The sequence below is a fragment of the Hyla sarda genome, chromosome 4, assembly GCF_029499605.1.
Source record: "Hyla sarda isolate aHylSar1 chromosome 4, aHylSar1.hap1, whole genome shotgun sequence".
NCBI classification, from domain to species: Eukaryota; Metazoa; Chordata; class Amphibia; order Anura; family Hylidae; genus Hyla; species Hyla sarda.
Window position 1 is genome coordinate 255063861 of NC_079192.1, and position 17807 is coordinate 255081667.

Consider the following 17807-nt stretch of genomic DNA (forward strand, 5'->3'; position numbering starts at 1 on the left):
CCAAAAACCATTTGTAGCTCCTTCCCTTCTGAGCCTTCTACTGCGTCCGCCGAACACTTTACATAGACATATGAGGTATGTGCTTACTCAAGAGAAATTGGGTTTCAAATACCAGTAAAAATTTTCTCCTTTTTACCCCTTGCAAAAATTCAAAAATTGGGTCTACAAGAACATGCGAGTGTAAAAAATGAAGATTTTGAATTTTCTCCTTCACTTTGCTGCTATTCCTGTGAAACACCTAAAGGGTTAAAACACTTACTGAATGTCATTTTGAATACTTTGGAGGGTGCAGTTTTTATAATGGGGTCATTTGTGGGGTATTTCTAATATGAAGACCCTTCAAATCCACTTCAAAACTGAACTGGTCACTGAAAAATAGTGAGTTTGAAAATTTTGTGAAAAATTAGAAAATTGCTGCTGAACTTTGAAGCCCTCTGGTGTCTTCCAAAAGTAAAAACTCATACATTTTATGATGCAAACATAAAGTAGACATATTGTATTTGTGAATAAAAATAAAATGTATTTGGAATATCCATTTTTCTTACAAGCAGAGAGCTTCAAAGTTAGAAAAATGCAAAATTTTCAATTTTTTCATCAAATTTTGGAATTTTTCACCAAGAAAGAATGCAAATTACCACAAAAAATTACCACTATGTTAAAGTAGAATATGTCATGAAAAAACAATCTCGGAATCAGAATGATATGTAAAAGCATTCCAGAGTTATTAATGTTTAAAGTGACAGTGGTCAGATGTTCAAAAAACGCTCTGGTCCTAAGGTGTAAAATGGCTAGGTCCTTAAGGGGTTAATGAGATGCTGCAGCCCCAGCACTGCTTCTCTTTCCAACTTCTAAGGATAGGTTCAGACTACAGAATCGCCGGGCAGACAATTTCCACCCGGAGATTTCGAGTGCGGCCAGCACCGGCTGAATCAGTCGGCGCTAGGACCGCGCGGACACTGCAGTCTCCAATAGACTGCAATGTGTTCCGCGCGGATTTCCGCCTGAAGAAAGAGCAACGCCTTTCTTCAGGCGGAAATTTCCAAGCGGATTTTCCGTTCACAAATTCCGCTTCACAAATTCCGAAGTGTGAATTTACGAACGGAAAACCATTCACTATACAGTATATTTTAGCAAGCGGAATTTCCGCCTGTAATTTCAAAGCAGAATTGCAGGCGGAAATTCCGTAGTCTGAACCTAGCCTAAGTATTTGGACTTATGCCTATCAACTATTCCTCTTCTCTTCAGTGGTCAGTGGAGATCTTTGGATGCTCATTGGCCACTAATATTTGGAATCTTCAGGAAAGGGTAACGTGTCGTATTTTACTTTCTATTTTCTACAGTTGATTTTGCTAACCATTTACTTTAATAGGTAGGAAAAGATGTAGCAGCACAAACGCAACAGAATATGACATGTAATTTTCTACTGGGCAAAAAGCTGATGTCCTCCTCGCAATTTCATACAAAGTTTTTTCTGCCCCCCTCATGAGTCCCTGAGGATACTTCAAGTATTTTCCTTTCTGAAGTTTCTCATCCCTGTCTCTGGGGACACATTTGAGGCCCTGGCTCTCTATACACCCCTGTTGCCAGGCTCGCTCTCCCTAAATTACCCTTTATGACTCAGTGGGAGGAGGACCTGGGCCAATTATCTAAGCCAAAATGGCTTTTTTGCTGCCAACAAGTTGCTAAGGGTAGTTGGCAGGTCGCCCTGGAGGAAACTGCTCTAAAGGTCCAACATAGGAAGTATTACGTCCCCTCCAGGCTTCATTCCATGTTCCCGACGGTCTCCCTCCTTGTTTTAGGGGCTGTTCGGTAACAGGGACTATGGCTTTTTGGAGTGGGCTGATGGCCCTCATATCACAAGTCATTGGTCACCAGTGTCCGTTTCGCCCTATGGTCTATCTCTTGGGGGATAGGCCTTCTCATTTACTCTTTGCCCCGTTCAAGTTGGCACAATTTATCCTCTTAGTTGCTAAAATTCACAGCTATACTTTTTATTTGTTGTTGCACGTGTGAATAACATTATGATTCCAGAAAGAATCTCCGCTCTCCGTGATGATTCCATGGACCTGTTCCCTAATATTTGGCAGCCCTAGCTGGACTCCCCTCAGTCTGTGGATATTTCCTATTATTTGTTTCTATGAGGGACTTACTGTATATTTACTTTTATTTATTTTTCTGTTAGGTGTCTGATTTATAGATATTCTGACGGTGTATATTTTTACATAGATTCCCTTGTTACGCCTAGCGCTCCGGGTCCCCGCTCCTCCCCGGAGCGCGTACGGCGTCTCTCTCTCCGCAGCGCCCCGGTCGGTCCCGCTGACCGGGAGCGCTGCACTGTCATGGCCGTCGGGGATGCGATTCGCACAGCGGGACGCGCCCGCTCGCGAATCGCATCCCAGGTCACTTACCCGTTCCCGTCCCCTGCTGTCATGTGCTGGCGCGCGCGGCTCCGCTCTCTAGGGCGCGCGCGCGCCAGCTCCCTGAGACTTAAAGGGCCAGTGCACCAATGATTGGTGCCTGGCCCAATTAGCTTAATTGGCTTCCACCTGGTCCCTGACTATATCTGACCTCCTCCCATGCACTCCCTTGCCGGATCTTGTTGCCTTGTGCCAGTGAAAGCGTTTTGTGTGTCCAAAGCCTGTGTACCAGAACTTCTGCTATCCACCCTGACTACGAACCTTGCCGCCTGCCCCCGACCTTCTGCTACGTCCGACCTTGCTTCTGTCTACTCCCTTGTACCGCGCCTATCTTCAGCAGCCAGAGAGGTTGAGCCGTTGCTAGTGGATACGACCTGGTCACTACCGCCGCAGCAAGACCATCCCGCTTTGCGGCGGGCTCTGGCGAAAACCAGTAGTGACTTAGAACCGGTCCACTAGCACGGTCCACGCCAATCCCTCTCTGGCACAGAGGATCCACCTCCTGCCAGCCGGCATCGTGACAGTAGATCCGGCCATGGATCCCGCTGACGTCCCTCTGCCTTATATCTCTGATATCACCACGGTGGTCGCCCAGCAATCCCGACAGATCGCCCATCTAACCCACCAGCTGTCGGAAGTATTCACCATTGTGCAGCAACTTCAGTCGCAACTTCAGCAGCAATCATCTCCTCCGCCAGCTCCTGCACCCCTTCCGCAGCGAGTGGCCACTCCTAGCCTCCGCCTGTCCTTGCCGGACAAATTTAATGGGGACTCTAAGTTTTGCCGTGGCTTTCTTTCGCAATGTTCCCTGCACTTGGAGATGATGTCGGACCAGTTTCCTACTGAAAGGTCTAAGGTGGCTTTCGTAGTCAGCCTTCTGTCTGGAAAAGCCCTGTCATGGGCCACACCGCTCTGGGACCGCAATGACCCCGTCACTGCCTCTGTACACTCCTTCTTCTCGGAAATTCGAAGTGTCTTTGAGGAACCTGCCCGAGCCTCTTCTGCTGAGACTGCCCTGCTGAACCTGGTCCAGGGTAATTCTTCCGTTGGCGAGTACGCCATACAATTCCGTACTCTTGCTTCTGAACTTTCCTGGAATAATGAGGCCCTCTGCGCGACCTTTAAAAAAGGCCTATCCAGCAACATTAAAGATGTTCTGGCCGCACGAGATACTCCTGCTAATCTGCATGAACTCATTCATCTAGCCACTCGCATTGACATGCGTTTTTCTGAGAGGCATCAAGAGCTCCGCCAGGAAAAAGACTTAGATCTATGGACACCTCTCCCACAGTCTCCATTGCAATCTGCGCCTAGGCCTCCCGCCGAGGAGGCCATGCAAGTGGATCGGTCTCGCCTGACCCTGGAAGAGAGGAATCGCCGTAAGGAAGAGAATCTTTGCCTGTACTGTGCCAGTACCGAACATTACTTGGTGGATTGCCCTATCCGTCCTCCACGTCTGGGAAACGCACGCTCGCACCCAGCTCTCGTGGGTGTGGCGTCTCTTGATGCTAAGTCGGCTTCTCCACGTCTCATGGTGCCTGTACGGATTTCTTCTTCAGCCAGCTCTTCCCTCTCAGCCGTGGCCTGCCTGGACTCTGGTGCCTCTGGGAATTTTATTCGGGAGTCCTTGGTGAATAAATTCCGCATCCCGGTGACCCGTCTTGTCAAGCCACTCCACATTTCCGCGGTCAACGGAGCCAGGTTGGATTGCACCGTGCGTTTCCGCACGGAGCCCCTCCTAATGTGCATCGGACCTCATCATGAGAAAATTGAGTTTTTGGTCCTCTCCAATTGCACTTCTGAAATTCTCCTTGGACTACCCTGGCTTCAACACCATTCCCCAACCCTGGATTGGTCCTCAGGGGAGATCAAGAGCTGGGGTACCTCTTGCTTCAAGGACTGCCTTAAACCGGTTCCCAGTACTCCCTGCCGTGACCCTGTGGTTCCTCCTGTATCCGGTCTCCCTAAGGTCGTTATGGACTCTGCCCGCCTTAAGAAGTGCCTCTCCCCCCCTCCCAGTCCAGTCAGTCAAGCCTCGGTGCCTCCTCGTGGCCCTCGTCCTGGTGTCACACTGCCCCGTGCCAGGCCTCGCCCTCTGCCCTCCCTCCCCATTCCCACTCCTGCTGTACTGCCTGCCGTTGAGGAATCCCTCCATCCTTTCCCGGTGTCCTCATCCCAGGGGGGCAGTTATCGGACAAAGAGAAGGGGAGACCTAAGGGGGGGGGTACTGTTACGCCTAGCGCTCCGGGTCCCCGCTCCTCCCCGGAGCGCGTACGGCGTCTCTCTCTCCGCAGCGCCCCGGTCGGTCCCGCTGACCGGGAGCGCTGCACTGTCATGGCCGTCGGGGATGCGATTCGCACAGCGGGACGCGCCCGCTCGCGAATCGCATCCCAGGTCACTTACCCGTTCCCGTCCCCTGCTGTCATGTGCTGGCGCGCGCGGCTCCGCTCTCTAGGGCGCGCGCGCGCCAGCTCCCTGAGACTTAAAGGGCCAGTGCACCAATGATTGGTGCCTGGCCCAATTAGCTTAATTGGCTTCCACCTGGTCCCTGACTATATCTGACCTCCTCCCATGCACTCCCTTGCCAGATCTTGTTGCCTTGTGCCAGTGAAAGCGTTTTGTGTGTCCAAAGCCTGTGTACCAGAACTTCTGCTATCCACCCTGACTACGAACCTTGCCGCCTGCCCCCGACCTTCTGCTATGTCCGACCTTGCTTCTGTCTACTCCCTTGTACCGCGCCTATCTTCAGTAGCCAGAGAGGTTGAGCCGTTGCTAGTGGATACGACCTGGTCACTACCGCCGCAGCAAGACCATCCCGCTTTGCGGCGGGCTCTGGCGAAAACCAGTAGTGACTTAGAACCGGTCCACTAGCACGGTCCACGCCAATCCCTCTCTGGCACAGAGGATCCACCTCCTGCCAGCCGGCATCGTGACATCCCTCTTGGACTGCCGCACACGCTCCCCCCCCCCCCCCCCCCCGCCACTCCTCCCTTCTATTGCTTGCCCTGTTTGTGGTCCAGCTACTTCGGGTACTTGTGTGTGCCGTGTACAGTGTCTTACTGTTCCCGCTAGGGATGCTGTTATGCTTTATATGCTTTTATATTGTGCCTTTCAATAAACTTTATCTGTTTCATATTAATATATGACACGTGACTCTACCTTAAAAATGCAAAGTGCTTATAAGGAGCCACCCCACTAATCCTGCCCAAGGGAATGGACCAAACATGCCTTCTTATAAATATGAACCTATGTTGTAGCTTACTATGTACCCTACTTGAATACTGTGCTTGAATACACAGAAATGTAAGCATCCATGCTGAGAAATGAATGATTCTTCAAAGGGAGTCTCTTGAACATTTATTGCATATCAACAGAAGTGCTTGATACATGCCAGTACCACCTCTAAGATCAACACATTTCAGAATAGCAGAAATTTGGTAACCCACCTCGCCAATTCATAGCCACCACAATCTTCATAGAATTCAATGGAGAGGCATTCATGCTTACACACATATCTCTACAGAAAAGACTAGGCTTTTTTCATAACTTTCAGCTTTTAAGATACTATAAATGTTTAAGATGAGAAATACTCTGGTTCTTGCATTTTTTTACTGACAGAAATGCGTAGCTACTTAAAGCATGTCATGTCTGCGTATATGAGGAGCAGCAATAATTTTCAGTTGTCCCTGATATGCTGTCGGTTAAGTGTCGGGAGAAGTTAAAACATTTAATAGCGATATGAAGAAAGGCGATATTGATAAAAACATTGGGTGTATGTACTGTATACTGATGCCAGAAGCCTCTTTAATTAGATTGAGGAACTAGAACTAATAATTTTGACAAAAGACTATGACAGAGTGGGGATAAGTGAGACATGGCTGGATACAAGCTATGAATAGGCGGTTAATGTGCAGGGTTATAGCCTTTTTAGAAATGATGGTAATGATGGCAAAAATGGTGGAGGGGTTTACTTATATGTAAAATCCTGCTTTAAGCCTATTCTATATGAAGAGTAAAGATGTGATTAAACTGAAATCGTGGGTCAAAATAAGAGGAGAAATAAAGAATGATAAAATACTGCTATATAAAAGGAGGATATGAACAGATGAACTGCTATGAAACTATAACAGAATCCATTAATTAAAATAAGGTGATTCTTCAAAAGAGGCATAGATGCTCATGACATGAACATAGTTCTGCCTCGGTATAATTCATTAATGTTACGCCTAGCGCTCCGGGTCCCCGCTCCTCCCCGGAGCGCTCACGGCGTCTTTCTCCCTGCAGCTCCCCGGTCAGTCCCGCTGACCGGGAGCGCTGCACTGTCATGGCCGTTGGGGATGCGATTCGCACAGCGGGACGCGCCCGCTCGCGAGTCGCATCCCAGGTCACTTACCCGTTCCCGTCCCCTGCTGTCATGTGCTGGCGCGCGCGGCTCCGCTCTCTAGGGCGCGCGCGCGCCAGCTCCCTGAGACTTAAAGGGCCAGTGCACCAATGATTGGTGCCTGGCCCAATTAGCTTAATTGGCTTCCATCTGCTCCCTGCCTTTATCTGACCTCCTCCCATGCACTCCCTTGCCGGATCTTGTTGCCCTTGTGCCTAGTGAAAGCGTTTGTGTGTCTAAAGCCTGTGTACCAGAACTTCTGCTATCCACCCTGACTACGAACCTTGCCGCCTGCCCCCGACCTTCTGCTACGTCCGACCTTGCTTCTGTCTACTCCCTTGTACCGCGCCTATCTTCAGCAGTCAGAGAGGTTGAGCCGTTGCTAGTGGATACGACCTGGTCACTACCGCCGCAGCAAGACCATCCCGCTTTGCGGCGGGCTCTGGTGAAAACCAGTAGTGACTTAGAACCGATCCACTAGCACGGTCCACGCCAATCCCTCTCTGGCACAGAGGATCCACTACCTGCCAGCCGGCATCGTGACAGTAGATCCGGCCATGGATCCCGCTGAGGTCCCTCTGCCTTATATCTCTGATATCACCACGGTGGTCGCCCAGCAATCCCGACAGATCGCCCACCTAACCCACCAGCTGTCGGAAATGTCCACCATTGTGCACCAACTTCAGTCGCAACTTCAGCAGCAATCATCTCCTCCGCCAGCTCCTGCACCCCTTCCGCAGCGAGTGGCCACTCCTAGCCTCCGCCTGTCCTTGCCGGACAAATTTAATGGGGACTCTAAGTTTTGCCGTGGCTTTCTTTCGCAATGTTCCCTGCACATGGAGATGATGTCGGACCAGTTTCCTACTGAAAGGTCTAAGGTGGCTTTCGTAGTCAGCCTTCTGTCTGGAAAAGCCCTGTCATGGGCCACACCGCTCTGGGACCGCAATGACCCCGTCACTGCCTCTGTACACTCCTTCTTCTCGGAAATTCGAAGTGTCTTTGAGGAACCTGCCCGAGCCTCTTCTGCTGAGACTGCCCTGCTGAACCTGGTCCAGGGTAATTCTTCCGTTGGCGAGTACGCCATACAATTCCGTACTCTTGCTTCTGAACTATCCTGGAATAATGAGGCCCTCTGCGCGACCTTTAAAAAAGGCCTATCCAGCAACATTAAAGATGTTCTGGCCGCACGAGAAACTCCTGCTAACCTGCATGAACTCATTCATCTAGCCACTCGCATTGACATGCGTTTTTCCGAGAGACATCAAGAGCTCCGCCAGGAAAAAGACTTAGATCTCTGGACACCTCTCCCACAGTCTCCACTGCAATCTGCGCCTAGGCCTCCCGCCGAGGAAGCCATGCAAGTGGATCGGTCTCGCCTGACCCTGGAAGAGAGGAATCGCCGTAAGGAAGAGAATCTTTGTCTGTACTGTGCCAGTACCGAACATTTTTTGGTGGATTGCCCTATCCGCCCTCCACGTCTGGGAAACGCACGCACGCATCCAGCTCACGTGGGTGTGGCGTCTCTTGATGCTAAGTCGGCTTCTCCACGTCTCACGGTGCCTGTACGGATTTCTACTTCAGCCAGCTCTTCCCTCTCAGCCGTGGCCTGCCTGGACTCTGGTGCCTCTGGGAATTTTATTCGGGAGTCCTTGGTGAATAAATTCCGCATTCCGGTGACCCGTCTTGTCAAGCCACTCCACATTTCCGCGGTCAACGGAGCCAGGTTGGATTGCACCGTGCGTTACCGCACGGAGCCCCTCCTAATGTGCATCGGACCTCATCACGAGAAAATTGAATTTTTGGTCCTTCCCAATTGCACTTCCGAAATTCTCCTTGGACTACCCTGGCTTCTACACCATTCCCCAACCCTGGACTGGTCCACTGGGGAGATCAAGAGTTGGGGTCCCTCTTGTTCCAAGGACTGCCTTAAACCGGTTCCCAGTACTCCCTGCCGTGACCCTGTGGTTCCTCCTGTATCCGGTCCCCCTAAGGTCGTTAGGGACTCTGCCTGCCACAGAAAATGCCTCTCCCCCCCCTCCCAGTCCACTCAGGCAAGCCTCGGTGCCTCCTCATGGCCCTCGTCCTGGTGTCACACTGCCCCGTGCCAGGCCTCGCCCTCTGCCCTCCCTCCCCATTCCCACTCCTGCTGTACTGCCTGCCATTGAGGAAACCATCCATTCCTTCCCGGTGTCCTCATCCCAGGGGAGGCAGTCACCGGACAAAAAAAAGGGGAGACCTAAGGGGGGGGGTACTGTTACGCCTAGCGCTCCGGGTCCCCGCTCCTCCCCGGAGCGCTCACGGCGTCTTTCTCCCTGCAGCTCCCCGGTCAGTCCCGCTGACCGGGAGCGCTGCACTGTCATGGCCGTTGGGGATGCGATTCGCACAGCGGGACGCGCCCGCTCGCGAGTCGCATCCCAGGTCACTTACCCGTTCCCGTCCCCTGCTGTCATGTGCTGGCGCGCGCGGCTCCGCTCTCTAGGGCGCGCACGCGCCAGCTCCCTGAGACTTAAAGGGCCAGTGCACCAATGATTGGTGCCTGGCCCAATTAGCTTAATTGGCTTCCATCTGCTCCCTGCCTTTATCTGACCTCCTCCCATGCACTCCCTTGCCGGATCTTGTTGCCCTTGTGCCTAGTGAAAGCGTTTGTGTGTCTAAAGCCTGTGTACCAGAACTTCTGCTATCCACCCTGACTACGAACCTTGCCGCCTGCCCCCGACCTTCTGCTACGTCCGACCTTGCTTCTGTCTACTCCCTTGTACCGCGCCTATCTTCAGCAGTCAGAGAGGTTGAGCCGTTGCTAGTGGATACGACCTGGTCACTACCGCCGCAGCAAGACCATCCCGCTTTGCGGCGGGCTCTGGTGAAAACCAGTAGTGACTTAGAACCGATCCACTAGCACGGTCCACGCCAATCCCTCTCTGGCACAGAGGATCCACTACCTGCCAGCCGACAATTAATCAGACCGCACATGAACTATTGCATACAATTTTGGGCAACTGTATATAAGAAATTCATGGCTGAACTGGAGTGGGTGCAGATGATGGTGATAAGGGAGTATGTGATGTCTTACTCTTGAACTTGTTTATTGAGTCAGACATCTGACTCGAAATATGGCATCAGAATAAATCCTCCAAAAATCAAATAATCCTAACTTGTAATATTATATTTATCCAGAAAAACATCCAGTGATTTATTCTGATTGCCATATTTGAAGTCAGCATTTTCCCCCTGGTATCGGCCTCAGAAGGTTTTTCTTTTTTGCCTTTCTCCGGATCAACACGGTAGGTATATATATATATATATATATATATATATATATATATATATATATATCCTTATTATCCTTATACAATTTTAAGAAAAGTTATATCATCCTGTCAGTTTCCTCTGACAGGAACCAGAACCAGGACAGATGTTACTAAACAAGGCACATGTGTTAACAGATAAAGCACATAAGGTAACATGGCAACATTCGTATGATGAAAAATGTATGTATGTCCAAGCTCACAATCTACCTTAATATCTCAAGCTGTCACATGCACACTAAAGGTAATCTTGAAGACCTAGCACTGTGTTTTTTATTTTTTTTTAAACTGAATTAAACCCCATATGGAAACCCCATATGGTACTAGCAGGATTCAACCCTAGAAACTAAGTACTAAGTAATGCTGCATTGCTAACAGCGGAATCACTCTGCTGTTTACATATTTGTATAGAAACATAACAGTCTGTCCTAAATTCACATTAAAATTTGTCTTATGACGGGTTCACACAGCAAAAAAGTCACTGATGTATTACTTTTTACTAGGGCTACATGTCTATAATCAGAAGAAAAATGGCTACATTTTTTCATAGCTAGTATTTTCTGATTACGGCTGAAAAAAAAATGTGTAAACTTAAATATGGCAAATTTTATGTTGTGTTTGAGTAGTTTTATTTCCATCTATATAACCAAAACAGACAGACTCACTTGCGTATGATATTATAAATGTATTTTATTCCTGAAAATATATTTTTTTTGTGATTGAAAACAACTTTAGCACTGACATGATTGACTTGACAGTAGGTGAAACCCATATTTGTTGCATACATTTTGCATACAATTAATAAAAGGTTTATTTAGCATATGGGTTTTAAAAATCCTATTTTTTAGATGGAATGAATCTTTAAAACTTTGTTAGCATCTGTTGTTTTTTAGTAGGCGAGTAACAAGTCACTAGTATTTGTTCCGCTCAACCTGTGTAGGTTTCATAGCTGTATTTTGTCATGTCTAATAATGAAAAACAAAAGACAATTTCAGATCCCATATATGAAGACAACTAGTGACCAGACAGTGAGCATTCAAGGCTAGGTAAAAAAAAAATGTAATTTTACAATCTAAAGCAGTGTTCACCAATCTGTTGCTCTCCTGCTCTTCTCCTTCGGCTAAAAGGGCATGATTTGAGTTGTAGTTTTTCAACAGCTGCAGAACAACAGAGTAGGTAACACTGTTCTACAGTGATTCTCAATGTTGCCACCTTAGGAAATATGTCAATTCTAGATCATACTCAGGGTTCAAGGGTCAAACTGTGCTGAGTTGCAGGAAGCATACCTGCTTCCTCCCCCACTCCTCCTTGCCTTGAATGATTGACCTGTACCCCTCAATGCTGAAAGCTATGTCCTGTACACCAATCAATCAAAGCAGGGGGGGGTGGGGGAGGAAAGAGACTCATCACAGCCCATTTAACTTAAAATCTGGGTCTGATCTACTGCTGACAGATTCAGATTAACATTATTGGGCACATAAATAAGGGCATAATTCTGTAGCACTGTCTAACCAAGACAAGCAGTTTTCACACGGACAACAGCAAAGGAAAGTGAGTAGTCAGCTGTCTAGAGTAGATTGAAATCTGAGATTTTTTTTATCTGGTAATGTCACTGTCTATGTTTGATCATATGAGAGTTTATTGGCAGTAGATGCCTTCAAGAAAAGAAATAATGGACACCAGTGCAGACTACTATGAAAAAAAAGTATATGTTCTGGGGTACCATGTACTTCATAGTGTCTGGGACCACTTCTTTAAGCTACATATATCTTAATCACAGAAAAAATGGAGGTGCTGCTTTTAGATGTTTGACAATTTTTACATTTTGCAATAAACATGCACATTTAGGTCAAGAATATGACACACTTCTGTTTACCAAAATACAAGGTGGCTTTGTTACAAAGAAATAGTAATAAAGATAAAGAAAAACACATTGGTCTTTCCATAGTTACAAATATGGAACAGTGATATACAATTTGTAAATAGTCAGTTTTGTATTACTGGGATTATCTAAAATATTTATGGCATGTTGATAGGCTATTCCATAAATGCCTACTAAGTGTGGTTTCCCCATATCACTAACTCATCGATTAATGTCACGCACCGTCTCCATATAATTGAAAAAAGGGGGCCACATTTCCACATTGTTTTCTCCATAGGATAGAACTACACCTATAATGCATGAATGGTTAAGATGAAAATTCAAACATAAATATATGAACTAATCTTTTCTTGATCTTTTGCAAAACTGTTCTTCTACAGTATACAATAAAAATCAAATTACAGTTATATAAAAGAAAATAAAGCCATACATATGTATTTTACCTGTATAAACAATACTTTTTTTTTTACAAGTTGAATATAACTTAACATTCTATATATAAGCTAACATATTTTAAGGGGTTCTCTGGGACTTTAATGGTCTTTTCTTAGGACAGGCTCCAGTGGTTTATAGATGGGAATGAGTATTCTGAGAACCCCCACCAATTAGTATAATGAAGGGACTGCTGCACTTGCCCGAGTGAATGGGACAAGCTACAGTACCTGACACAGCTATTCATATAAAAAAATAACTATGCAATAAGTATGCAAAAAAAAAACTATGAAAACAGATAAGGATGTCACGATCATCTGATAGCAATTTAAAGAGTCACTACTACTTCAACCAGGTAGGCCCACAGTGTAGCAGGAGGTGGGACCCCACCAATGACCCAATGATGGTGTATTCCAGAGAGGTAATTAATGTCCCAGCAAACCCCTTACAATACATGTGTTTCGTACCACATAGTAAGAGACATTTCCTATAAATTATTGCAGTGCATTATACAAACATAGTGCAAAAGTATTTTATGGTGACCATTAAAAAATATATCAAAATGTATTGTAAAAATTTAGCACCATATTCAATATTTAGAATTAAAATGCTGCCCATTTTTGCTGACTATCACCCAATGTTAAAATAGCTTTTGAGGAAAAGAAACATATATTACACTAGAATAAAGTGGATAATAATTTTTGTTACATTTCATAAAAAAAGCAAACAAATTCAACAACTATTTTTCATCTGGGTGATGTGAATTCATTGTCATTGATTTTTATGCTGCCTTGTCATATATATACAGTGCTTCTTCAAGAGGAGCTCCCACTGTTTTTGGTAACAATACACATAAAATAATAATTTTATATATATATATATATATATATATATATATATATGTATTATAAAGAATAAAATAGATGGTGATTTTTTTAAGTTCTATCTTACATGAAAATACAATTATATGGCTTTGTTAAATTACAGCTGCCATTATGATAATTACATTTTTATATATTAAAAGGCATTAAAAAGCAGCCCTGTCAGGAGTTTTAAGTTATTTAGACTGCTCACAGGTCTACACAGAGTTAAAAAAAGGGTAGTCCAACCATTCCTGATTTTTCAGTTATGCAGCTTGCATGACTAAGATTAACATTGTCGAAGCCGGAAGCTGCAAGTGTCCTGGGGGCAGGTTCTTCTTGTTAGCTGCTGAAAACTCTCTGTATTGTGTGCATTACTGACTTCTCCTCTTAGGAATGACTAATAACCCTAGCAGTTTCCTTATAGGATGCTAGAGTTATCAGTCATAGCTTAGGAACACTCTTATTGCAGGGAGCACTGGGCACCTAAGAAGAAAAGCCACTTGTAACCATGGCCAGGAGCTTTGTCATCGTTTATCCCGCTCATGTAAGCTGCATGCCTGAGACATCAGGTATGGTCGGAATTCCTCCAAAAGCTCTAAAAAGGCATGCCAGCTGTTTTGATAGCTCAAAACTGCTGACAGGTCCACTTTAATACAATATATATAACAAACATTTTATAAAATATAACTTTTGTCCAAGTTTTTTTTTTTTTTGAGATATTAAAAAATATTAGAAATACACTCTCATATGTAAAATGTAATTTAATACCTGAGAATATTCCCTGATAATTCCAATGCACCATTTAAATTCTCTTATTTCAAATACAATTCTGGAAGCCTCGCATGCATATAATGCCTTCTACAGTTAAAAATAATGTATTTGCGTTAATAAAAAAAAATGATACATAACCTGACCTGCATACAGAATTAATTTGGAATCCAAGACTTGCTAGGACAAATTCTGACATTTGGTATAGAATATATATATTGGTATCTGATGCATGTATTAGTTCAAGAATACATTACATATACTCTTAAAAGGAGAATAGACTTTAAGTAAGTTTTAAGTAAGTTTTAAGTCAGCAAGCACTGAACAGTACCCACTGTCCACACAATCTTAATCCTTGATGACATATAATATAATCACATAAATACAATATTTCTGTGATTTGCCAGACAAAGTGTCTCAACATTTTAACATTTTCTATGGTTTTATTGAATGAAGATGACCAAGGGTCAAGCTTCAAAAATCTGCCCCAAAAGGATGGTTTATATCTCCCATTTACTTTAATAGGGAATGTTCAAAAAGCATGTGGTTTTCAAAAAACAGAACATAAAAAGGAAGCTTTATGCTTGGAGGTTCAAATTGAAAAATAAAGTGTCTGAAAAGTCACATGCAAAACAACATCAAAATCAGGGCAAAAAAAGCACAACAAAAAGCTGATTTGGGCTGTTTTTTTTTTTTGCTTATGTGAACATACCCTAATGTAACATGCTGGCCATGTCATTTTTGGACAGGTTCTTGGTTCTATGTTTGCAGCCACCTAAATAGGAAGAAAGGGGATGTCATTGTGAAACAAACTATTTCAATATATTTTATATATTTAAAAAAATTAGGCAGGATTATTTTGTCTAACTTTGATAAAAGTGAATCTAGTGCATTGGCAGAATTTGTGTCATAGTGTAACCTTGAAATTCCAGGAACATAACCTGTTACATTTGAGTATTTTTTATTATCATTAGGGTCATAAATGTAATTTATTTTAGAGCTTTCTCTGTTTCTCATACAATTTCAGGGTAGGGTCACACGTGCCACATTTTGCTCCGTATTTTGCTGTATATTTTCTGCAGCTGATTTTGCTACCCATTGACTTCAATAGGAAGTACAATATGTGTGGCTGGTATACATAGGGAGGCAAGCTAAAAAGTATTCAAATGTATACAATGGTATACTCAAAGGAGGCCCATTTACTTTAAAGAAGCAAGCTCTCTTTGAATTTTTTTTCTTATACACTGCAGGCTTTTTCATGTAGTTTATGACTAATGTACATGGATTTTTTGCTTACCTGTTTTATCTTATGTGGCAAGCATGGGTTTTCAGCAGTACTGATTTGGATTACTGAAATGATTATCTCAAGCTGGTACCATTTCCCATGAATCCTCTGGCTTTGCAGAAAGATGATGTAGAGTCTCATCACTGCAGCTCATCTAATTAGACTGCTGGTACTGGAGTTCACTCAAGAGAAGTTGATTGGGATCAGTTCAGTTTTGCCATGAGGCTAATATCACAACTTGTTGTATTATGAAGATCTGAAATCTTTATGCTGTGCTCACATGTTTAATGTTTACTAAATTTTTCACACATTTTTAAAGGGTTTGGCAGTGTTTTTGCTGCCGTTTCCTAAAATTGGGAGGCAAAGCGGTGTATAGCTACTATATATCTTAATCCCATAGAGATAGCAGCAGTATATAGATAGAGCTGGAATGGAAGGGTGGGAAGGGGTCAGAGAGCTGCCAAAAGTGATCTGATTATGTCGTCATATGGGGGGACATTTATCAAAGCATTTAGTAGATTTTTTTTTGCTTAAAATTGTCGCAAAAAAGTCGCACGTGCAATTACTCTCTTTTTTCTGTGACTTTTTGACTGTGCAGTGCCCTAAGCAAAAAATAAAAATCTTGCTTACAAAAGCAAAAAGTGATTTTTGACTTGCAGTGGTCAGAGATTTATCAAGTGTGAAAGTCGCAAAAAAGTCGCATCGCATGAAAAAACCTACTAAATTTACTCCAGCTCAGACATGGAGCAGAAAAAGCTACTACCAAAGCAAAAAAAGAAAACTTACTTACTTGAAAGAAATTTATGAACAGGCTGAAAGCAGTTGATAAATAAGTCGCACATAAGCAAAAAAGTTGTAAGAAAAATTTTTTTCTAAAAAAAGGAATACATAAGCAAACATTGATAAATGTCCCCCATTGAGATTATGTCATACTAAGGTTCACAGGAAGTCAGCTAATCAAGGACAGCCCACTTTCTCTGACACATTTAACACTGTGGTCACACATGTGGTGGGTGCCACATGTCCCATTTAGAGTAATGAAATGCATAGATGCAGCTGTGCTTGAAGAAAACAGATGATGCTGGTAGACTTCTTTCAATCCATCAAGTCAATGGACCCCCCATGGGTACAACACAGTATGCATCAGAATATACCAGCAATGTAGTGTGTACACGTTAACAATAGTTTTAAACAACCTTTTTCTTGTAAGTAAGTAGTCCATTAATGGTCTTGCACTTGAACTTGGAGACCAACAGTTGAATGGGTAATACATTTTCCACAATAACCTCCACATCTTCCATATATTTTAGTTCCATCCTAAAGGAAATACATGATCAACAAATATAGGTAAATGACAGTACAGGCAGTATAACTAGTTAGGTTCACAATGTAGTCCCATTTCCTAAAGTAATGGCATGTTTGCTTGGAAATGCCATCATGCCATGAACATCAAGAAGGCACTTCTTCAATAATGTGAAAATGAATCAATTATGTAGCAAAAACAATAAGAGGTTTTATTTTCCTAACATGCAACACGAGTGTATTAAGCCCACACTGGGGTCTTCAAGAGGGATTAAGTGCTAGAAAAAAACACATTGGCCCTTTTTACTAAGATGGGTATTTTTCCATGGTATGTACTATAGTTATCCTACATTTAGCTTTTTCCTACACTGAGCTGTGAAGTTTTCCAGAGCTCAAATCCACCACATTTTCTGTGGAAGCCTTTTAAATATGTTGGGGACATGCTCCTTTTCAGTGACCACACCCATTTCCCCAGTGATCACGCCACTTTTACAGGTTTTCAGAGTAAAATAGGGATGTCCCAGTACCATTTTTTTAAGACCGAGTACGAGTACCGATACTTTAATTCTAGTACTCGCCGATACCAAGTACGAGTACTTTTATTTTAAAGGGAATCTGACACCAGGGTGACCTGGTTTCTGGCGCTGCTTACCGTATGATATGTGGGTTTCTTGTTGTGTACAATGGAGGCGGCTGCTGTAGTATGAGCCAAGATTTATCTCTTCTCCATTGGATAGGACAGGGAATTTGTATTGGTGGAGAGACCAATGTCTCTGGAGTTATTGTGTTGATGTTCACATGGTGAGCAGTGATAGAAACCGGGACACCTGCACATCTACCTATAAATTCAAGTTAGTGCAGGCGACTCTGCTGTAAGATTGCCTTTAATAGTAGGTAGTATCCCCTTGTAGGTAGTATAGATAATTGCAGACATTAACCGCAGCCCCACCACTGTAGACCGGAGCCCTCCCTTGTAGCCATCACCTCCCCTTGTAGCCAGCACCCCCACCTTGTAGACAGCACCCCCTCTTGTCCACCTTGTAGACAGCGCCTGCCCCGTGTCCCCCTTTTAGACAACAGGCCCCCCCTTGTAGACAGTGCTCCCTCTTGTCCCCCTTACAGACAGCAGCCCCCCCTGTTGACAGTGGGCCCCCTCCTTGTAGACAGGGAAC

General features: G+C 44.4%; 1 protein-coding gene across 2 annotated transcripts in view; it reads right to left on the reverse strand.

Annotated features, from left to right (window-relative positions):
• Positions 1–10760: 10760 nt before the first annotated feature.
• ADAMTS20 (ADAM metallopeptidase with thrombospondin type 1 motif 20) overlaps positions 10761–17807 on the reverse strand; it is a 306378-nt gene continuing 299331 nt past the window's right edge. For both annotated transcript variants that reach the window (XM_056573961.1, XM_056573960.1), the window contains exon 39: positions 10761–16650. In XM_056573961.1, the coding sequence (XP_056429936.1) occupies positions 16555–16650 (96 nt within the window). In that variant the 3' untranslated portion in view covers positions 10761–16554. The remainder of the gene's footprint in view (positions 16651–17807) is intronic.